The 24683-nt window shown below is 41.6% G+C and overlaps 1 protein-coding gene across 1 annotated transcript; it reads right to left on the bottom strand.

Moving 5' to 3' along the window:
* Positions 1 to 16329: 16329 nt before the first annotated feature.
* Positions 16330 to 20929, bottom strand: LOC147893001 (allantoate deiminase 2-like). The gene is made up of 12 exons (XM_087387621.1): positions 20087 to 20929; positions 19857 to 19939; positions 19625 to 19728; positions 19387 to 19471; positions 19159 to 19275; positions 18930 to 19039; positions 18728 to 18833; positions 18518 to 18604; positions 18138 to 18380; positions 17551 to 17676; positions 17262 to 17432; positions 16330 to 17091 (listed from the first exon to the last, which is right to left on the bottom strand). Exons 1-12 carry the CDS (start codon positions 20160 to 20162, stop codon positions 16951 to 16953), a joined length of 1449 nt encoding a protein of 482 aa, XP_087243747.1. The 5' UTR covers positions 20163 to 20929; the 3' UTR covers positions 16330 to 16950.
* Positions 20930 to 24683: the final 3754 nt, after the last annotated feature.

Below are 24683 nucleotides of genomic sequence, written 5' to 3'. Positions count from 1 at the left end.
GAGGAAAAAAGAGGGGAAAAGAGAAGGAAGAGGGGAAAAGAGAAGGAAAAAGAAGAGGGGAAAATAAGAAAAGAGTTGAAAAGAGAGAAATCATATGCTTATGCTTATGGATGAGCATATGAGCATATGCTCATGCATCTACTTTAGCATATGAGCATAAGCATACGCAAATCCATATGCTTATGAAAAGAGAGAAAAGAGGATGAATATCCAAAATGGGCAAGTTGAAGCTAAAGAAGAGGAAGAGCATTATTGTCCGGCCAATAAATAGCAAACCAAAGGGTACTTTTAGACCTCAAATTGACGTGAAGCCCTCATGAAGCAAGACTTCTTTGTGTTGGTGTGGCCCAGTGATGAAGAAACATATCCAATCTAAATAGGTGTTGCACTTTTTGATGTTGATCATGACAAAAAATCAGAGTATTTCAAGAAAGTCCTAGTTCAACACTGGGTGCCTATTTATAGAGGAAATGTCTCTGAGCAGCAAGAATGATACAAGGATTGTTGGAGTTAGAGTAGGAGGTGCAACCCTAATGATCCAAAGTGGTGGAGTTGAGGTCTAGAGTTGGAAAAAAAGGAAGCATCCAAATGAACTAAAGAGCATCAAGATTCCTTCACAAGATGTTGAGAAAGGGAAAAGAAACCCAGCTCAAGCATGTGACTTGAATGTAGATTTTGTGATGACATAGCATTTGCATTCTTATCTACAATGTATCCCATTGATGATAAAATCAATTTTGTGCTCAAAACATTAGGTCATGTTTCTTTGCTTATCTATAAAAAAAATTCAAAGCATTGAATTGTTTTCTTTATTGCAACAACAAAGCATCACATAATCTAGGTTCCACAATCTCAACTTCAATATGAATGAGCTATTTACTTTGATTATACTTAATTATGTACTTTAACCTTATGTAAATAATTTCTTATGATGACTTGTCTACATTATGTGTTTCTTGCACATAATGAACTCAATATGGAGAAGCAAACATATGGTTATGAAAATGAATGTTGGTACATCAATGAGCAATCAATACAACAAAAAGTCAATTTTGATGTAACAGCAATACTACTCAATTATCGAAGATAATCTTCCAAAATATTAAAGCAAGTAAAAGAATGTGATGGATATCTATATCATTGTTGTAGCCTGAACTTTTAATAATAATACCACCTCTAAATATATTAGTGTATCAAGGAAGAAAGAATATGGTTTTTGCAAAATTTAGCTACATTTCTAATGCATGGCCTCCAAAGATCATAATTCAATAAGATGCAATGTAGATTCAATAATTAATTTCTTAGTGCTTCAATAACATATTTGGTTGATACCTTGCACATGAAAACTAACAAACAAACAAATTTATTTTTTACCAACTTCACAACAATATAAGTCTCAAAATATTGAAAATGTCTCAAAATATCCAAACAAATGTTGTAATCATCAATTTTACACATGCACTCTTTGCTGCTTCCTTAGACACCCTCCTCTGTCGTAATAGTTTGCAAGCACATCCTATCATCGCCCTCCACAATGATGCTAATATTTTGACACTCGCATAACACCCCATTGTCTATAACTTTATGGTGTGGATCCAAGCTCTTCCGGATTCCTCTGCTCTCTCTAACGACACCCCCATGCTGGAAGTTTTGAAACCCAGTGAATTGTTGGACATACCTTGCAACCCACAAACTTGGCTACAAGCCTAGAGTGGTTGCAAGTGTATGGTTGTAATGATGCTAAGTTCATTTATCAGTGCCTTCTTGTACATAATATCAAATGCTATCATCCCACTAGCATAATTTCCCTATATTATAGGGTCTATGAGGCCATCCAAAATATGATTCAAATAGGTATTAGCCGATGTGATGATTTGCATGTAGCATACTTGATGGGTCTCCAAGAAGTAGACGTTGATTCTACATGGGCAATATTTAATTCTCTCCTCCATTTAATCCCAACATTGCACCTCCCCAAGACCACTTCCATTGTCACTTTTGCCACAAACCCTTATCAACCTTCCACTTCCTAGCACACCACCACACTGCACAACACAACCACATAGTAGTAGTCTCTCAATACGGACGGTCTAGAAGATATGGGCACTACTATGTGGTACAAAATCTTAAAGCCCATACTCTTCTCGGACATCAAGGGTCCATATGAAGAAGAAGACAACAAGGAAGTCATTGAGCACCCACATGAGGAACAGGAGTGACTGCCACATGAGCCCATGCCCAACCATAGCACATGAGCCCATGAGCCCATGCCCAACCACAACACATGGTATCAGGTCATCATATCATTTTGGGTAATTGATGATGTGTCAAACATCAACCGGTGGAAGGGAAAGCTCTAGAGCTTCTAATTGAGCCATAAGGACATAATGGAGGTGTGTGGACTTACAGGATTAATCCACAAGAGTATGGGCATTTGCCCATACTCTTCTTGGACATTGAGGGTCCATATGAAGAAGAAGACAACAAGGAGGTCATCAAGCACCCACATGAGGAAGAGGAGCAACTGCCACATGAGCCCATGCTTGACCACATCACATGGTATCAAGTCACCATATCATTTTGGGTAATCGATGATGTGTTAAACATCAACTGGTGAAAGGGAAATCTCCAGAGCTTCTAATTGAGCCATAAGGACATAATAGAGGTGTGTTCCCTTACAGAATTAATCCAAAGGATTTTTCAAAAGTGGTGGTGTGGAAATCCAAGGGACATAAGAGGCAACTACCGGCACCAAGATCCCAATCATGTGCCAACAAAATTGGGGCAATAGGGATCTAGCCTAAGTGGTGGATACCATTTCTCAAGCACAAGGCTTTTTTGCAAACACACTACTAAGTAAGCATCGATCGACCTGTCGATCCTACCTATATGCCTCTGCAATGAAGATGCCACCAAAAGATTTTGAAACTATGAGCGACTCTGATTCAAACATCGCCTATAATTTTCCACAGCTTGATTTTTGAATAGTGGGGACCTCTTATGCACTGGCAGCACAAATGGAAAAGTTTAATACAACTTTTTCCTGAGTCTCAAATCTAGTAGTTGTAGCAACTATGCATTTTTTCGAAATGCTCATCATTTTTCTATGAGGCATCCCCACTCAAGAGCTTATTACAGAGGAAAATTTCTAGCGATTGCGGTCCAAGATAGTATTCAACCTCATCACCAGCCCCCAGTTTCCACAAGTCATCCAATTATATCTACGTCTCTGAAATCTTCATGATTGTCATATACAAACCTTTAAAGATATGCTCGAGACAAATTTTTGGAATCCTCTACATCCATTTTGCCGAATCTCCCACATACTCTTCGACCAAAATCGAATCATGAATAGCGCCCTCAAGTCTAACATAATGCATCGAATCTGATCCATGGATGGATCAAAAGCAAGAAGGGGGGGCATGTTTACTTCCATGTTTAATAGTTCATGCAAGCACCAATTGCTTTGTAAGATAAAGTGGAGAAGTAGGAATGGATGAGAGGTAGAACAATATAAGATCCATTTTGGAACTGTATGGGCCCAATTGTTTGCAAAAAGAGAGAGAGAGTTGAGAAAGAAAGAACAGGGTCGTCCTTCCCTTCAAAAGGTGGAATGGCCAAAAGTTTGACTTTGGTCTTCATTGTGTATTTCCAACTTTTGGGAATACAAGCTCTTTCATTCTCTCCATCTTCTTGTTGAGTAAGACTTCTTGCTTTTCCATTGTGTGTTGCCTTGTGACTGCCACTCCCCTCCCTTCACTCTCCCCCTCTCTTCCACACTCCCTCCCCTTACCTTCCCCTTCCCATCCTCCATCTTCTCTCTTGTGGAATGACATTGTCACAATCCGGTAGGCACTTGCATGACACAAGTGATAGGTTTGTGCTTTGCAAAGCTCTCACAAGGAGTTGTTTGGGAGAAAAGTCTTTGTCCACATTCCTCCAAGATCTCCACAACAGGTGGAGTCACCGTTGGGCTACGCAGATGGACTTATGAAAGAAGCAGTAACATTGTAGAGGCCTAAATAGCATTAAGGGCTCCAACTTACTATCCTAAAAAATACAAAAAAATTAAGACTTAAACCTAGATCATGTGGTTAATCTCTCTCTCTCTCTCTCTCTTTCTCTCTCTCTCTCTCTCTCTCTCTCTTCCCTAAAGAGCTTCCATCTCTCTTCCCTAAAGAGCTTCCAAAAAAACTTCAAGATATTTAAAACTTGGAATGACATTATATACAATAGAGCATCTTAATTAAAAGCTTCACAAAACACAAAATAAACCTCAGCCTACCCTCTTTCTAGGGGTAATAAACCCAAAAGGAACTTCAAAATAACATAGCTTTACTTTAAGTCCAAGAAGATAAAACAAGGTTCAACCTGCCCTCTACCAGGGGTAGCCCCGAAACACAAAGTTAAGTGAACCCCAATTTAAGCCACCATGCACCTAAACGAGAGACATAATCCCAAAACAACCATGAAGCAGACAACTCCTTGAATAATAGTTCACATGCTCACAAAAATACCACAGTGATGTTTTTCTGAGCAGCAATAGATAAATTTTTTGTAGGTTTTTTCACATCCACCTTCACAGTAGCTTTCTTCACCAAAGCAGTGTGCTTTGCGATTCCTCCAGAGAGTTAGTCCGATCCGCAAGATGCCATACAACAAAAGACTTTGGGGTTCCCCCTAGATTTGTAATATCCACAAACTTGACAGCAGAATGTCAGCATACGAACGAGCTTGAAAGGAAGCCATCTGTTCCAATTGGGATGCAGGGACACACTCCAAGTCAAGGTTAGCATCCTCCAAAGCTTCGTTGAGGTCAAGAGCTTCATAGCAAGACATGGCAAATAGGAAAGGGGATGGAAGCGGAGCAACACTCTCCAAAGACACAATGAAGCCTATCAAAACATAGTAGCAGAAGATCCATTATAAAGCATGTAGACCGCATACGATGACAAAAGACACAAATTTCAAAAATGCCTTAAATGTTGTAGGTAGCCACCAAGCTCTGCAAAGAACTATCGAGGGGAGCCATGGAGTAGACGAAATCAATAGAATTTGCACGCAGATGGCGCTGCAGAGGCACATGGTGAGTCAGTGGAAGAGTGGGGAGGGAACAAAGCGGGGAGGCACAGGGAGCTTGATGGATAGGTGAAGGAAGCATGCCAAGGCAAGCCACACACTATAGGGAAGCTCCCAGGCTTGCAGAGGCAGAGGGAGGCTCACCGAGGAGGAGGGATCTCCCCAACATAAGTCAAGGGAGAGGATGGTGTACTGGAATGGTTTCCTTAGTCATAGGCATTGGAATGTGGGAAGGGGGGAGAGGAGAGAGAGAGAGAGAGAGAGAGAGAGAGAGTTAGGGACACGCATAGGGCTGTAGATGGAAGGGACCTCAGGATGTGTGTGTGTGAGAGAGAGAGAGAGAGACAGAACTTTCACTATTAAAAAAACAAGTTGAATACATTCAAGAGGCCTGTTGGGGCAAATTGAAAGGTGAGAAGAAGAAGAAGCAGAAGAAGAAGAAGAAGAGAGAGAGAGAAAGGAGGAGAAAATGATGGGGGCATAAATAGAAATTTAGCTTTGAGTTGAGAGAGAAGGACATGTGGAAATTCAAAAATAAAAATAAAGAGCTTCCAATTTCGCTTTGACAAGCTCAACCGTTACTAAGGCTTCCACTTTAAAAGTGGCAGGCCAAAAAGGGTGTGTGTGTGTGTGTGTGTGTGTGAGAGAGAGAGAGAGAGGTCCTGCAACCCTTGCTCCAGCCCTCCCATCAGCTCCTTAGACTCCTTGGACAAGCCCGTCTGCCTTAGCTTCCTGTTGCTCCACATGAGCGACCAAAAACCGATTGTTTGGGGTCCTCAATCTCTGCCGTATAGGCCCACCATAGGTTCGTACAGTTCCGTATAGGTGTACGGACCTGTACAGCCTTTCCCTCCCTATTCAGGCTGCTGCTGTTGCTGGATCATTCCCTGCTCCTGGGTTGTTGTTGTACTGGATTTGCTCACGGGCTGCCTCTACACGCTGGTTTTGAGGGTTTTCTCTTCCTCCTTTCTCTCCCTTTTTGGTTCCTGGGTCTTATGTCCTCTTTCCATCGCCAGAACTTCTCCTTCTCTGATTTCTAGTTCATTTTGGAGCTTTTTTTGGTATTTTCTCTTTTCCTTCTTCAAAACTTGTATTTTCTTCTCTCTAAATCACTAAATATCTTTTTCCTCTTCTTCTCCTTGCAAATACACTATTTCCTTCTTCTTTGTGGGCTTTTTTTTCGGACTGTTTCTTCTCTTCTATCACTTTACAGGTACCTTCTTCTTGGGTTCCATCTTCTTCAGAAGATATGGCTGAATACTCTTATGAAAAAACTTTTCAAAAGGATTGATCGGTTCAATGCAAAAAGCAAAAGCAGGTTGAGGGTCAACATGACCCCGTGCATGATTCTATTAAAGCACAACTGGTTTATAATGTCATGCACGAAGGATTTACAGACAAGGAAAGAGTGGAAAGACTCTATTCCATCGGTTGGGCTCATGGTTGAAGTGGATGAAATTGTGGATCCAGTTAGAGAATATGCCAAAAATGCAATTATTTTATTTTTCCCAGGTCGTATGCCACCTGCTGCAGAGGTAGGCAACTGGTTGACCCGCACACTAGCTGGCTCGTTTGTTCGTAAGGTACACTATGCAGCCAGAGGCTTTTTTGAGGTCATTATGGTAGATGAGATTCACAGGCAAATGCTTTTGGAACATTCGCCACTCTTTTTTGGGTACCAAATGGTGCATGTTTTGCTATGGTCCCCCACAAGGGATTATCAGGCTCTAATTCAACACCGATATCCGTTATGGGTTGAAGTTGTAGACTTCCCGCAATGCATGGCTTCACTCTTGCCTGAAATTGCAGCGACTTTAGGCAAAGTGGTTTGCCCACCAGGGCCTAATGGCAACTCTAATTGATTTTGCATTCTCTGGGATACTGATAATCCCACACCGGAGTCTTATTCAGTCACGGTGAACAATGTTGACATGGGAAGTGCATTCTATAAATTGAAATGGGGAGGGACTACTTGTAGGGGCTTGCTTTGAATGTAAGAATTTGGGCACATGGCTTCGTAGTGTCCAATGTATCAACACAAAATGCCTCTTGCTACTTTGCTTGCTCAGATGCCCAATAAGGATGCTTCTGCCTCTATTGGGAATAAAAATAAAGGTAATAGACAGTTTCTTGCCCCAATGGTTTCAAATGGGACTCCTTCCCCTTTGCTTCCTGCTAATCAACCCTCAGCAAAAGGACCAAAAACTCCAATTGATGGATGGCAAAGTCCAAGAAAAGTTATTTCTATTCAATGATCTCCACCCCCTCGTACTTGGAATGGTGCATCTTCTAGTGGAAACTCTTCAAAGGTCAACTCAGGAATTGGAATCACATGGGCTGTAGTGACAGCTAGCAGAACCCTCTTCCTTGAAGAAGAGGTTGTTGGATTGCTATCCACTCCTCAAGCGGAGGTTTCTTCCCAAGGAAGAGGCCATGACCCTGAGGTAGAAATGCAGGGTTGACATCCTCAAGGTTGCTGTTGTACATAGCTATTTTTTTCCTATAAATATCTGTAAATATGCTTGCTCATATCAAATGCCTTACCTTAAATGTTCAGGGGATGTGCAACAGTAGGAAATGGAAATCTGTGTGGCTGTATATCAATCAATTTCAGCCTGATATAGTGGCATTACAAGAACACAATCAACATGTCTATGCAGGAAAGATAGGTCATTATGGCGGCTATGATATCTTTTATGCTAGGGAGCACTCTTTCTCAAGTGTAGTCATTCTGATTAAGCATGAGCTTCAACCGGTGGTTATTGCTTTATTATTCTTCAATGCATCATTCAAGGCGAGGTGTTTGAATTTGCTTCTGCATATGCACCTCAATCTTCTTAGGATAGAAGTGCAATCTGGGATGCCATGCAACGATATCCATGGAGACATCATGCCTTTATATGTGGGGATTTCAATAATGCTCCGCAACAGGGTGACAATACATCAAGAAATACTCATATGTTAACCTCCGAAAGGCATGCATGGTCTCAATTACTGATTCATCTTGATTTGGTTTATCTTTGGAAGGAATTGCAACCTTTGTCACCTAGATACACTTTTGACATAATGCCCTTTCTTCTTATCAGGCACATCTGGATTGCTGGTATAGTGTAGCTCCGCAACAAAATGATGATTTTACATGCAAAATATGGGTTGACTATGCCTTTGTGCATTCAAATCATGCACCGTTATGCTTGAGGCTATCTTTTCATGATATGCCAGATGATAGACTGCCTCAAAGGCGACTCTAATTGTGAACAATAGCTATTTGCAGTATGTTGCTTTCAAGGCAATGGTTACTGAAGCCTATCAATCTCTGTCTTCTCAGAGCCACTTTGATATTGATAATGCATGGGATTCTTTTGTTTCCAAAATGCAAGTTGTAATCAAAGGTTATGGCAAGTCTTACATGAAGACTCTGAGGGAAACTATTTCTCAGGCTTAATTAAATTGCCAAGACCTCACTGAACTCAGTCACTTTTGTCCTTTGTCCTTGCATGAGCAAACAATACTATGCTAGGCTAAACATTATCTCCAAATCAATGATCACAGGAAACTTGCTAAATGGGAGACCAGAGCAAGACAAAGAGCTTTCACAGATAAAGGTTGTTCTTCCAAACAATTTTTTAAAAGCTTGCATCAGAAGAGATTAAAAACAATCATTTGCAGGGTGCTTATGCCTGATGGTTCATGGACTGCGCATCACGGTCACAGCTTGCTTCTATCTGTGTACATCATTTCTCTCAGCAATTTGGTTATGCAGATCCTCCCTCGTAGCAGGTTTTGTCTGCAAGAAATTTACTTTTACAACATGTTTCTCCTATTATCTCCACTACTCAAGCTTTGGAATTGGAGGAACCTTTTATTGAAAGGGAATTGTCAGATGCAATATCAAGATAGTAAAGTTGCCTGCATACTTTAAGGGGATATTTCTGGACTCTTGGTTGTTCTGTTCGGCAAGGCTGTCCCCTCATTGCTTTACTATTTGCCATAGCCACTCATACAATGCTTCAATATATGGACCATCTTTTGGACATTGGCATGTTGCATGGATTGGAAATTCCTAGCAGCCGTAGCATGATCGCTCAAGCATATGCTGATGATTCTTTCTTTACCCCAAAAAATACTCAGAGCGATCTCTCTTTGATTATGCAAGCCCTTTCCACATATGGCTTAGCTACTAGTTTTCATGTGAATTTTCAGAAATCCAAGCTATTGCCATTGCATGCTAAAGACTCTGGCATAGTCTTTTATGGCCTAGGGAAATTGTTCCACCTTCTCAATTGATTTGACATCTTGGCTATCCTCTAGGTTGGGGACTCACTCGTTCGCAACAAACTGATTGGGTGCTCACAAAGGAGTCACAAAGCTGAGGAAAAAACTTGAATATTGGAAGCTTGCAACTTGGGCATTACATGTTCGTTTTTGTGAATAACACAATCCATTTTGATAGCATACATACAATTCTATCTGCCCCTCATCATGTTTACTAAGGCAGATCTAGTTTCCTTTATGTTTGCTATCATGGAAATTTTTGGCATTCAAAAAATGGCAAGAAAAGTCTCAAATTACTCTCTATGCATTGTCTCTATTCTCCAAAGATGCACGGGGGTTTGAACATACTCAATATTCAAATGCATATAATTGCTCATAGGGGAAAAATGATGTTGCAGTTTATGCAAGGGGATCAGCCCTGGGCTTATATGATCCGCTCTCTTTTGTTGCATATTGATACTTCTACTTTTGGGCATTAGCAGCCTACACAGTGGGATTTTCTATTTGGCTCTATTCAAGGCAAGATCAGAGGCTGCTGTAACGCCAAAAATTGATATTTTCTATTTGGCATTGGTATTTTTTTCTTCTATGTTTGATAAGAGTTTGAGTATCAAGTGATAGCCTAGCAGCTCTCACTTATTTCTATTTTCTAAGATATTGTATGGGATTGAGAGGATGAGTGGAATGGATCATTGTAAATACCATGTGTATGAATGATAAATACCTTGGTATGGGCTGAGAGTTATTTGTGTATGGGATATTATGGGGTTTTTTTAAAATAGGAAGAGTGAGTCATAAAGAGGTGGGCTCATGTCCATGTGTTCCAATAATATAAGAGAGGCCACATGCCAAGCGTGTGGAAGGCATGTGGAGGAGTGTAGAGTCAAGAGGAATCCTTCTAGAATTCCTATGTGGAATAAGGAGGATGTGGACATATGGAAAAGAGAGGGTCCCTATGGGCTCCATGTGGGGAGACTCTTGACTTTCTCAATATTTTAAAAGTCTTCAGCATCTTTTGATGGGACACATAGCAAGAGTAGCCAAAAAGGACATGGATGGTGACATACAAGCTTATGTAATGGATGGGGAAAGGAATCTACAGGCAGCAATTGTAAATGGGTGGAGGGTGACAAAATCTCCATAAAAGGAGCCCTCCTCTCCTTTGTTCATCATCTCTTTCACCATTAGGCCTCATGTTGTTGTAGCTCTAATCTCCTCAAGCCTCTTCCATGAGCCTTCTCTCTCTCTTGTAGATATTCTCTTATGTAGACTCTTCAGTCCATCTCTCTCTAGTTTATTCTCTCTCTATGAGTAGTCTTGGAGCTTCCGCTCCCTCTTGTATGTATGAAACCTCTTCTTCTCCTTGTGTTTGTAGTATTTTGAGTATATTTGAGTGGAGTCTTACTCTCATGGCAATGAAAGTCACTTCTTATCATTTTCCTTCAGTCTCCATTCCTATGTTCTTTTCTCTCTCTATTCAAGTCTCTAAAGTAGTTCTTGTTCGGCCGCTCACTGTGCACACATGGTCCATCCGTTTCCCAAGCCACCATGCAAGCTTCTTCCTCTCTTATAGGCAAATTCTAGGGGTTTTGGATCCTTGATAATTGTGGAGCCTTGAGGGAGTAGTTTGCTTAGGCGAAATCTACATGGGTTGATATAGCAGTTAGACCCCCTATCAGTATTTAGCCTATAACTTTCTCCTTGGTGGTCCGATTTCAATGAAACTTATGTCAGCGCGAAGATCTCTTTAAGGTCTCCCTCCCATGTAATTAGTTTTTTGCATTGGGTCTAGGACAAGAAGTTATGAGTCTCTGTGTATGACTGTTTATTTCTATGGCAGTTTTTACCCCTTTCAATAAACTGTCCATATCTCTTCAACCGGTTATCTGTTTTCAACAAAACTTATATCAGTATGAAGTTCACTTCAAGGTACATCCTTGTATGTATTTTAATTTTTTATATTAGTTTTCTGGTGGAAGTTATAGACCTCTGTGTTTTCTAGCAGTTTCTAGAATGATTTTGAGCCATTTCTAGAGGCTTCTGTGAAGGAAGTGCCATGTTTCCCCGGAATTTACCCATCCAGCCAAATCAGCCCCTTCAAGCCCCTAGGTATATATCAGTTCATGTCATGTTGAGCCGAAAGATCTTCTTCCAACAACACATCGCTCTTCTCTTTGGCGCCGACCGACTTGGTGAGATAATGGCCTCTACGGATCCTTTTCTTCTCCCGATGTTGGACTACAACGTCACTTGGGATGTTACCATATCCATTCTCCTCTAAGGGAAGCAAGGAGAAAGATATGTTGTGGTTTTCTTTGCATGAAAATATTTTCTTCATCTCTCTTTGTTGGGAAGAGCTAGAAGCTAAGAGGTGCGTGAAGTTTCATTACCCCCAACTTCATGTCACACTGCCCTTTTGTCTCTCATTTGCTTCTTGATTGGAAGCATATCTTATCCCACTTGGAATGGAATGGTAGGGATTCTTTCTTGGGAAATTCCTTGAGGGCTGAGAATATTTATTGGTCCAAAGTATTTCACCCTCCTTTGGCTATACAAGAACCCCGAACCCAGGCATTCTTATTTTATATCTTTTAAAGATATTGCTTCTGTGGCGGATGTACTTCAGGATGATGGCACTCTTTTATCTTTTTCTGCGGCTGCTAGCAAGTATGGTTTGGGAGCTCATTACCGTCCTTTACGGCACAAAATTTCAGAAATGATTCAACCTTTCTTGCCAGTACCTCGCTTGGGACTTCAGGATAGGCTTGAGGATTGGACTCTTCATTCTTCCTCTTCTTCAACCCGTCCTTTGAAGCTATCAAATATCTTAGTGCCTTCTCTGTATAAAGTGTTGTTACCTCCGTCTTGGGTTTCTGACAGAGCCAATTCTATTTGGCACATGGATCGCCCATCAAAGTGGTGGAAAAAGCGACTGCGTCTCCTTTGGCATTAGTCCCTCTTCAGCAACAACTTTTCCTCTGGCGAGTCCTACTTGGCATTTTTCCATCTGGGCAGTTACTCGCACATAGACATATTACCCCAGCTGTTTGCCACAGATGTCTACATCTTGCTGAATCTATGCCACACATTTTATGGCACTATCCACATACTTGTGATTTCCTCGCTTTCATTCATCAGGGGCTTCGAGCGAGATTTAATATTGTCACTTTTGGCAGGTTCTTCTGGTTATCTGGTTTTCATCCCGCTAGACAGGGTTTTGATTTATTTTTTGTTTGGGTGCGCTACTGGGCACTTTGGACTCTATGGATGGACAGAAATCATAGTCTTTAGTGATCCTACTTTTTCATCTTTAGTTTTTTTCAAACGATCTCTGCGGCAATCGTTTTATGATTGCTTTCAGACTCATTTGATTGACCATGATGTATATATGGCTTATACTGAGATTTTCGGTTGAGTAGTAGTTACTCCGCTTTGGGAGTAACTATGAATGTAATTATTTCACAGCAATAAAATATTTCTTCTCACAAAAAAAAAAGAGTGTGTGTGTGTGTGTGAGAGAGAGAGAGAGAGTGTGTGTGTGTGTGTGTGTGTGTGTTTTACTTCGTGGCATGCCAAAGGAGCTAATGGGGTGAGAGCCTCAACCACCAAGATCCATGGGCAGTTTACAAACTTGGTGGGAAAGGATGCTTATAAGTGGAGACATGGGAGTTTTATTCTTCATAGTACCGATGCCAAAGAGCCAAATTGACTCATCTGAAGCGATTCCTATGCGAGGAATAGAAAAAAACACGCGCACACAGGAACGAGAGCTGCAAGCGTGAGAGAGAGAGAGAGAGAGAGAGAGAGAGAGAGAGAGAGAGAGAGAGATTCTGCCACCTGGGTGGACAATGGGCTTCGTTCGTTAGAGTTCAGCTGAAAGTGGCGCAGTCTTTGAGCTCCAGATTGAGATTGGGCAGCTCTGGCAATGATCACATGTTCCCTGCCATTGCCCCTCCCCACCTCTGCAAATGCAAGTCTTGTGCCCGCACAAAGTGCCTAGAAACAACGCCCACATCGCCATCTCAACATGCTTTTTACGAAGCTCTTCTGCAATATTTTTCCCTCTGAGGGAAGGAGCGGTCATGGGTCCCTGCCTGGACCGCCTGGTCCGCACACACTCACACGCACACACACACACACAAATTTTGTGAAATCACACACAAGCACACATTATGATAGTGGCTTCTACTCCCATAGATCCTGTATGGTCTCAAGCAGACTTTTATAGGCCCACGAAGCCTCCTGAAGACGGTAATAGATCTTTCATTCTTTCTCCCTTTCTACACACCCACTCTTCTTGACACAATAGGAGGTCCACTTGGTATAGTAGAGATGATCTATGACATGTCTATATTCAACAGACTTTGGTATCCCCAATGCAGCCACATGCCATTAAGATGGATTTCACAAAGAGCAGTTTCTCTGTCTGCCTGAGGATGGGTTCATTCAGCCACCAGGATACCTATGGATCCATTTCTCATGCAGTGAGGATTGCCATGGGCCAGCTCTAGATATCGTCTCATAGATTCCATATTGATACAGAATGGGAGGTGGAGACAGAAGAGCACGTAGTCATGAGATGTCTTGCTACTATGACTGGAGTCTGGGAGACACCATTGGCTCTTTGAGTAGAGGTTTCAGGATATTAGCCGAGTCATTGACCAACCAGACCAGAGGTATACCATTCCTTTCATATTAGAGGTCACATGATTTAGGGGCACATACTCTATGCAACCAGCACTTGACAAGGAGCATAGACAGCAGCAGACTACAAATTTTTCTTCATAGGAGAGGAGCCTACACTCAGTAAGCACGTTCTTGACCGCCCGATTCTGAGCTTGACCTTCATACATGCCAGACCTACATGAGGACAGATATAGGACCAACGAATAGGCACCCTATTTGAGGAACCTTCTTGTGACTTTGCAGTGCTAGGCCGCTTCATGAGGCCCTCAAGGAGACTCTAGCAGGCCCACTCCCAGATCTGATCACTTCTCCAGGACTCTTGCTCGGACCCCAGCCAGGCCCACTCCCAGATCTGATCACTCATTGCAAATTTTGGACTGAGTCTATCTGCCTCACGACAGACTGTCTCAAAGCACTCACAAGCAGGATTCACAACTTGATCACAAGACGACAGATGCAGATCTCATACATGTTTCCAAGGCTCCATGATCCTTGTCCAGCTCTTTGACACACTCCATCTTTGAGATAGACTTACAGCTTTGTTCCTAGTGTTTATTTTATTCTCCTACAAATGTAGAGGTGTGCTAGGCCTTTTTGGTCTTGTGTAGACATTTATAAATCTTTCTTTCTTTCTTTCTCTCTACATGTGATTTTAAAAAATTATCTGTGTGAACCATTTTCTGAATAGATTGTAATCCTAATTTTGTGTGTTCCAAGTGCTAACATCAGGTTGGTTGTTGCTGTTGGTTGTCTTGCATCATTGCAGATCTGGCAAGAGGTGGATGACAAATATTATTAGCTGCAGGTACTGATACCGAACCAGATGTTGGCACAAATCTCACAGGTCCAAATCCGACCCTAGTAGATGCAGACATACTCCAAAAATACACCACAAAGATCTCCACCTTGCACACCAAACATCAAAGGGACACAGTCGGCATAGACGATCCAGCTCTGTAAAAGCACTGGGTAGAAGGCTTTTTAATGACAGAAGAGGAGCGGAGTGTATGGATTCACATCCTTGTGATCCTGCTATAATCAGAAGATGAAATTTACTGAGGATATTCTTCTTGATGAAGAGTCATTCACCAGTTACTTCAGAGGCATCATAAACCTGGCTATCTATATGTGTGTAGCCTGGCAAAACATAGACATCCCTAACTAAACCATGCGAAATATAAAAAAATCCCTAGCAACAAGTAAAGCAGAAAATATAATTTCCATAACACATACATGGCATCACAAGATGCCCAGTAGTTCCTTGTGCACCTTGGTCTATGAGCAATATCCCGTTTTCCTTTGCGAACAGAACAAGTATCCAAAAAGGTATAAAATGCAACTATTGGGTGTAGACCAGGCCATTTGAGAGCTTAACATCTAGATGATGAGGAACCTCTTGTGCTTGATCTCAAAGCGAATCTAACAGGAGTGATAAGTAAAGTCGATGCACATGCAAGATATTCTAGCATGTCCCCTAAAGGGGTATTTTAGCACGCTTGATTCCAAATGGTTTCTCACAGCATGAGGGATAAGTAAAGGCTTCCTCGACCCACATGCAAGGTATTCCAGCCTGCAAGGTATTTCATGCAAGCCCACTAAAAGAGAATCAAGAACACCACCAGGCATTCATGAAACAAGAACTCACCAACAATAGACAACAGGTGCCACGGGATAACCAATACAATAGCCCCGACAAAATTAAGGGAGCGACCCATCAATTCATTACGAAAGCTTCATAACCATTTGCAGGAAACTCACACTTATGCCAAGATCATCGAAGGATGCCACTCCTAGTGAAGAAAAGATAGGCTCCACCTCTTGCCAACTTGTCTAAGTCAAGCTGAAGCCTCTTTGTCGGATCCTCACAGACAAAGAAGTGTTTTCTTCCAATCTCCTTCCATCCCTTCCAATCTATTTTTTGCGATCTTTGAATAATGTAGCAATGCATGTGCCTCCTCTTCAGATACATCCAAAAAGCCTCCACTAAAGAGTTGATTAACTTTATGACCATAAGAGGTTTTCACTCAGGAGACCCATCCAAAGCATGATCACCTCAGCCATTCCCTCCGTGACATTATCTTGCAATGGGGTCTCTTGACCCTCACTTTGAAAATTGGAGCAAGGTCATGGCAACATCCCTTTGCAACAGTCTCAAGCATGCACTTCTCTGACATACAACTCTTACAAACATTGAATTATCATTTCAGATATCTGTTTGAGATTGCAATAGCCTCTTTTCAAAGTTCCTTGTTGGATTTTTACAGACACCATTTCCTTGGCAGGCTCTGCATGCCCTGCATTCTTAGCGTGCAGCCAGCGTGCAAAGCGGGACAAGTATTGTTACAGACATCAATCATTTCTTTTGTTTCTGTAAGAACAATCTAAGGTAATTGAAGAAAAAGGCATAGTAGATAATGTCAAGCCAATGTTGAGGGCCAAGCATTTGATGTGTAATATCAAGGAGTAGACCCAGGATCAGTGCAAAAAACTAGGGCTGAAACACTGTGTAGGCCTATTATACTGTGTCTTCAACTCATTCATTTCCCATCCTTGCATATCACCTTCTTGTATTTGCATTTGTGCTTTTAACAGGCTCTGCATGGAACCTGAGAAGTACAACCAAAGCAGCAGGAGTAACAATGGGTCCCCAACATTCCTCCTTGTCATGGCTAACCAGAGAGAGAGAGAGAGAGAGAGAGATGCCACAGACAAAATTCTTTCTGAGGGTTAGATATATTACACGTGAGGTCTCAATACAATTTGTGTTACCATTTCTTATAGTGTGTACACGGATTGGTTCCTTCTTTACTGTGGAACAATCCCAGCATTGGTTTTAGATTCTGCAGATCTAATTGCAGAGGAGTAAACCATGCTCACAAAAGAGAATAAGCTATGGTTAGAGAAGTGCTACTAGCATAACATGGTAGTTGTCATTTCATTGTCCAAAAATGCTTTTAGAGCCAGGCTCGCTGCCCACACATCCTCCTCAAGGACATACTCTGCTGGAGAATGACTTACTCCTCCAGCGCATCGAACAAAGAGCATTCCGATCTGGTGATTTTGATAAAATCAACCAACAGTTTAGCAAAATCAATTCATCTTAAAGCCTACGTACATAATGAACAAATCATGGTAGTTACTGTCTAGAAACAAAATTTAGAGTGCTTTGAAAGCAGAAAGCAACCCACGACACAGCAATAAATCCATAGCAATGCATATACCTTAGTCAATTGTGCCATCATCATGGCATCATGCCCTGCCCCGCTTACAGTAGTAGGAACTAACATATTTTGGTGCAAATCAATAGTTGGAAGATTCTGAAGTGCAGCTAATGCTGCCTTATGCAAACGTTGTTGAACCTCTGAACTGCACTGAACAGCTGCTGCTTCATGCTGTGGTTCAGTAAGTCATTATGAGAGATCCTCTTACCTCAATAAAGTGACACAGTAGGCTTGCCATGAGTAATCAAGAGCTTATAATGATACTCATCGTGTTTTCAAAGGTACAAACCTTGGGTTCAATATAACAAGAAACTTGGCGAGACTCACACATCTCCTGAATCCTTTGTGCAATGATGAAGATGGTATTAGTTCGAACAGCATCATCCTCTGCTCGTACATCCACTGTGAAGGTAACCTACACATTTAGCAAAGTAGATCTGAATATGAGAGGATCTTTCAAGAGTCCAACTCTTGATTAATGCCTGTCCAGTGGCAAGCTCTACTCGTTTCAATAAACGAAAAGATTATATCAACTCCCCAGGGTATCCATTTTAAAGCACTGCCTATTCACAAGATAATCATGGAGACTAGCAAGCCATCCACAGAATGCTATATGTCCTTCACAGTTCATTTTCTGAAAAAGTACGGTGCTTAAAAAAAGATCTTTTACTCTCCTCTTCAAAGAGAAACATCCATGTTATTATTTCATCTGTGCACGCAAGATTCACGACTAAAAGCTGTACAATCTCAAATCCTGGTTGTAAAAGAGATGGAAAGAAACGTGGGCAAATAAATTAACAAATATAAGATTTGAAAAAGGACCAATTCAGTGCATACTAACTTCTACAAGGCCAGCAGTGACACAAGCATACTAACCTCTCCAGGAATAACATTGCTAGCTCCAGGCCATGAGGATATTTCACCTACAGTACATACTAAAGCGCCTTCAGAAACAAAGTGGCTATGTTGGTTGTGCACCCATTCTCCCTTTAGATACTCTTCCGGATGCTTGCAAATATGTTCAATGCTAACTATAGCCGCTGCTGCAGCTGTCATAGGATCTCTTCGCATTCCCATGGGTACTGTTCCTGCATGTCCCTGGGACCCTTTCACTTTTACCTGCAATAACCAATGTGGAAGCCTAAACTTGAGAGTTGGGGAGCAGTAAATTCCATGTTCACTGCTGAAGTATAGTTAATATCCTATAAAATGCAGAGAGTAACAAATGCTTATGTTCTTGATTTTTGAATTCTTACACTGAGCCTCGTCTGCCCTGCTATTGCTCCCACTACTCCAATTGGAATGCCCTGCCTTTCAAGCACTGGGCCTTGCTCTATGTGTACCTGCAGGGAAACAATGGAGCTAAAGAACCCACAAGCTGTGCTTCTGGCACAAATGCACTTGACATGATCACAAGCAGGATGCAATAATAGTTTTCCTCTTTCATTTGGGAGTGTTTGATTTACCTCTACATATCCCCACACAGAATCTGGATCGTATTTAAGATCAATCAGGCTTTTAACTGTGCCATCAAATGAGGAAGACTTCAAAGCAGCTTCTAGAGTAATCCCTCTGTCACAAAAGGCTCAGAACTTTCAGTGAACGAGCCCATGAGAGGTAGCATGTAGAGGACAGTCTGTGTAATTAACACGGTTTCAGATACTCCACCTTTTGTCTGAGACATGGAGAAGTTGCAAAGGGAAACTCCCTGCGATGGCTGCACTTCCCAAAAAAGTGGACTGAAATCGTACGCCTTCTTCATCACTGAAAGCAATCACCTGCAAGAAGGTCCTGAAAATTCAATTCTCCTGTCTGATAGAACGAGTCAAGTAGATGGCCTCGCACATGCAGTCGCATAGCAATGAGTCAATGACCTTGTTACAGATACAGGACGCACCTCTATGGGCCTGGGAAACTTGCTTAGCTGTCCAGTGACACGGAGAGCTTTCACCGCTGCTACAGCACTTACAATGCCGAGCGCTCCATCGTAGAGTCCCGCATCAATCACGGTATCCTACACTCGAAGTAGGTGCACGGAAAATGTTGGAATATTTCACCCTTCAACGCGTTTCGACTAGTTTGATATAAACAACGATTTCAGAACTAAGTGACGAAAGGTCTGTACCAAATGGGAACCAAGCAGCAGTGCCGGCGCAGAAGCATTCCCGCCAACCACTCTTCCGTGAACATTTCCAATAGAATCTACCCACCTGATCACATACCAGGAAAAATATTAGTCTATATGACGCTTCTCTGCTCCCTGAACTGTTATGTCAAGTAGTTAGAGGAAGTCTCTCGGCGCAACGAGTCTTCATCGAAGATACGTTCAACGTTTCAGTCCCGAGTCCTAAGCCCTTACGCACGTGATCATGCCGGCATCTTCCATCCAAGTTTGAATCAATCTTCCAGCTTCTATGGATGCTTTGCTCAGAAATGTCCGCTGCAAGTGGTGAGGAGAGTCACTTATCTGTTACAAACAAAAGAAAAGCCAGCTCTATGTTACTGATTTCTTGACCTGAAAAATATTGACGTCCTTAAAGAAACAAGCAACAACCGTTAAATTGTCTTCTCTCCGACATAGTTGCAATTACTTACTTTTCCCAGCTGCTTCAGCCTGACTAATGGTTCGAACCGTAAAATATCTTCCTGCGAAGTTTTGCAAGGTTCAAATTCCAACCCTGCAAAGAACCGAACCATACTCTCAGAAATCAAATTCACTGAAAAGCCTACCAGAGATGCTCATTCTCTTTTTCATTTGAAGCACAAAAATATGCGGAGAAGCAAGAATTGCAAGGACAAAGGAAAGGGTGAATGGTGTCACGTACCGAGAGCTGACGCTAAAATGAAGGACGAAAGCAGGGCCCCCAGCCAGACGTCGGCGGAGTAAGAAGACGATTCCATAATAATAAGACGAGTTAAACGATTAAGCGTTCCTCCAACGTCCTTGGGAAATCCTGCCCTCGGGACGAGTTCTTTTGTGTCGATTCGTCACCAAATCATCAATTCGCCTACGCTGATATTTTCTCAAGAGTGCAGTGCACTACCGCTCTAGCGCTTCGTTCCCGCATCACAAAACCTGTCTGTTTTCTTCCCAGATAACACTAAACCTCTCTCTCTCTCAAACGACTCGTTTGTTAGATGCTCTCTTCGCCTCGTTGGGTAGAAATAGGCGCGGATAACCGGGGCACGGGAGAATCAATCCTTGATTTGTCGTGGAAAAGTGCATTACAAGGCCTCTGACGGTTCGAACGTCTTTATTCCCACATCAATTTTTATTCTCTTCTCTTGATGCAAACTGAGCAAAAGTTCCTCAAGGCTCAGATGCCTAGCCTGACCCCGTGAAAAGCAGATCAACAGAATGCAGGGGCGCATCGACTTTAGCAAAAGCGAATCACGGGATGTAGGCGAAGCGACGGATTTGCGGCATCCAGTGGTGCGGTTGGACGTGCGCGCTCGAATGAGGAGGGAGAATGGAAGAAGGGGAGGAACGACGGATTGTGAGGGAGCAAAACGGAAGGTAAGATGGAGAAGGGAGCGATTGATCAGCGAGAGATGCTAAGATTTCGAGATGCAAGGGTCGAAAAGATGGATTGAAGGAGGAAGGGATTGATTTGAGATTTGGAGAAGAATTTCGACAACGAAATCGACGGAAGAATTTCCAAAATCGACGGAAGCTCCCCCTCAAAATTAATTTACTTCTTCACTAATTTTCCAAATTTCAAAATTTGGCTTTCCTCTTTTTTAAAAGATCCCCACCCTCCAATCCCCTCCCGCCACGTCCTCCCCTCCCTCTTCTTGGGATCGCATGCCCACCCGCCACCTGTCCTTGAAACGTGAGGTCGTTACACCCTCCACGCACCCTCGCACCCCTCAAAAACGTTACAAGGAGTTCTACTTCTAAGAACCCATTCCCGCGCACACGGTGGTGTGGTGGTGGCGTGCAGGAGCTTCGGACACCGCCGATTGAATACCCCAGAGCCTCCAAGGATTCTTTTGGCCACCACGTCACACGTGCAAGATGTCTCTCTGACGAGCACCTCCCTTCTCCAATGAAACTAAAAAGTGCACCTACATGAAGGAGAGACTCAAAAAAAGCTCGTACTTAGTGTCAATCTTACGTTTTCTTTCCAACGAGTTGCTATCAAATGAAGCCATGGGCTTGGATGTAATTGTTAAGATCTAGCTCTACTCAAAATACTACCGAAACTATGGTTGAATCTGCATGCAAATAAAAGATTCTACTAGCTTGGCAAATACTGCTAAAACTATGGTCGAACCAATGCACAAACAATAGATTCTAGTAGCATCTTTTTTGATAGTATGATGTGTGCACCACCTCAGTGTGACGTGAAGCTGAGTTCAACATGTTTACAAGAATGCATATATAACCATTCTCATTCCACATTGAGTGCATGCAACTTTGTGGTAATTAGCTCTTTTCTTCCCTTCTTTTGGGTGGTTTCAGCTTACCAATTCCCACATTGCATTAGTATCATGCCCTAGCCCCCTTCACATGAAATACAATTGGATGTGTGACCAAACCATGCAATGTAACTATCTACTAGTCTATATTGCATCCTAAACATGTCTAGAAATTCTTGTTGAGTATTGTGCTCTTCTCCCAATAACGCGTAAAGCATTGAAACTAACCAACGGATAAAGGCAAATCAACAAATTTGTGAGCTTTGAAGAAGCAAGTAAGAGGGAGGGTGTATTGAAATGGGACAAAATGTGCAGATATGTTGCTAGACTTACGATAAACGGCAAAATAACAAAAGATCTTCAAATCGATATTTCATCCCCATTCATAAAGAAGTTAATTATTTCAAGTCTTTGGCCGCATTTGTTTTAGAGATTGATACAACGATTAGTCTTACCTACCCCTGTGTTATATAGAGGGTGTATATCTTAGCCATATTGGGTCTAAGAACTCTCTTCATGAAGAAATTTTTTTGGAGGGCCCGAATCCAAATCAAAGGTTGAGGCTTAACCTTGTAACAAGTGTGATTCTTTGAACATGATAGCCTCAATTAACGTGTTGTTTGTGGCACTGCCCTTTTCAACACTAGACAAGCCCTTTTCAACACTAGACAAGCAATGATGCACTACTCTCTCTTCTAAGAAGGTATCATTTTCAAAAAGAAAATCTCCATGTTGTCCCCTATGAGAACAAAGAATCAAAATTATCTATTAATTAGTGGAGGAAGGGATTGACAAGGATGCAAAATGGTTACTCCAATGCCCTAAGGAAGCAATAGAGCTTCGTCAAAGAGTATCGCACTAGCAACCTCACCCCCTTGGAGCACAAGTTGTGGATTCAAATCCCTTTAGTGCACATGAAAGAGTACTTACCTTCTTGGATTAGAATTTGACCAACCCTGCCCCCCGGTAGCAACCTTGCCCCCTTGGAGCACAAGTTATGTGTTGAAATCCCTTCAGTGCACATGAAAGAGTACTTAGCTTCTTGGATTAGAATTTGACTAGCCCTGCCCGCCTGGTTACTTCTATTTTGCACTATATGCAAAATCCATGAAAATTTTAGATTAATATATGGATAGAATGGGGGTTATAAGATACATCCTTTTGCCTCGAGACTAGTAAGTGCGTGAGGCACATCAAGTCAATCGAATAAAGTGGTATGATTTCTAATGTGATTCTTGGAGCACTATGAAAACAAGTGGGCTTTGAAGGTCATAATGCATGAATATAGTTGCATTTAGAAAGTAGTATATAATAACTAAGATATGTGGGCCATGGCCTATTAGCATACAATATCCCATTTGGGGATATTCAAATATCAAAAGTCCTGAATATGTGTGCGTCATTAAGAAGGAAAAAGATTATTGTTATGGAACGTATGTCCCCCTCCTGTCCCCCTCATCTTGAAAAAACCTTTAATTGATTAATTAAATTGTGGGCTACTTTAAGAGATCTCTTAAAAAATACTTAATCCATTAATTAGGTCATGGATCCTTTGAGAAACGAGTAAAAAGATTGCCCTAATAAAACCTCTACTATGGCAAGCCTCACGTCCTTCACATGAAGTACAATTGGCGTAGAGACAATAAGTATCATGCCCTAATAAAGCCTCTACTATGACAAGCCTCACGCCCTTCACATGAAGTACAATTGGTGTAGAGACATGTATGACCAAACCACGCAATGTGCAACTATTAATTATCATACTAGTCTATTTTGCATCCTAAATATGGGAAATACGACTCTAGGAATTCTTGTTGAGCGTTGTGCTCCTCTTTACAATAAATCATAAAGCATTGAAACTGACCAACCGATAAAGACAAATCAACAAATTTGTGAAATTTTGAAGAAGCAAGCAAGGCGGAGGGTGTTTGAAATGGGACACAATGTGCACATATGTTGCTAGAGTTACAATAAACAACAAAATAACAAAAGACCCTCAAATCGATATTTCATTCCCATTTCATAAAGAAGTTAATTATTTCAAGTATTTACTATCATTTGTCTTAGAGATTGACACAACCATTAGTCTTACTTACCCTTGTGTTATATAGAGGGTGTATATCTTAGCCATAGGGGGTCTAAGAACTCTCTTCATGAAGAAAAAAAATTTGGAGGCCCCATTTGAATCATATGAATCCAAACTAAAGGTTGAGTCTTAACAGGTAACATGTTTGATTCTTTAAATATGATAGCCTTAATTAACGTGTCCCTTTTGGCATTGCCCTTTTCAACACTAGAAAAGAAATGGTGCATACTCTCTCTTCTAAGAAGACATCATTTCGCAAAGAAGATTTGCATGTTATCCCCTATGAGAACAAAAAATCAAAACTATCTATTAATTAGTAAAAGAAGGGATTGAGAGGGGTGCAAAAGGGGGCGATGAAGGGATGGTTATCCGATGCCCTAGGGAAGCAATAGAGCTTCTTCAAATAGTCTCGTACGAGCAACCTCCCCCCCTTCTAGCACAAGTTGTGGGTTCAAATCCCTTCACTACACATGAAAGAGTATACCCTCTTGGATTAGAATTTGACCAACCCTGCCTCCTAGTTACCTCTATTTTGCACTAATGTGCAAAATCCATTAAAATTTTAGATTTATTTATGGATAGAATGGGGTTTATAAGATACGCCTTTTGCCACAAGACTAGTAAGTGGGTGAGGCACATCAAGTCAATTGAATAAAGTGGTAGGATTTTGGTGTGATTCTTGGAGCAATATGAAAACAAGTGGGATTCAAAGGTCATAATGCATGAATATAGTTGCATTTATAGAGTAGTATACAATAACTGAGATTTGTGGACCATGGCTTAGTAGCATACAATATCCCATTTGGTAGGATATTCACATACTAAAAGTCCTTGGTAGAATATGAATATATATGCTTCACAATAAAAAGGAAAAGATTACTGTTATGGAACGTATGTCCCCCTAGTCTTATCAA

Source organism: Dipteris shenzhenensis, chromosome 16, assembly GCF_047967505.1.
Source record: "Dipteris shenzhenensis isolate YYH24624 ecotype China chromosome 16, Dip_SZ_1.0, whole genome shotgun sequence".
Taxonomy (NCBI): Eukaryota; Viridiplantae; Streptophyta; class Polypodiopsida; order Gleicheniales; family Dipteridaceae; genus Dipteris; species Dipteris shenzhenensis.
The sequence above is the reverse complement of the archived record's forward strand: the minus strand, read 5'-3'. Positions and strand labels throughout refer to the sequence as shown.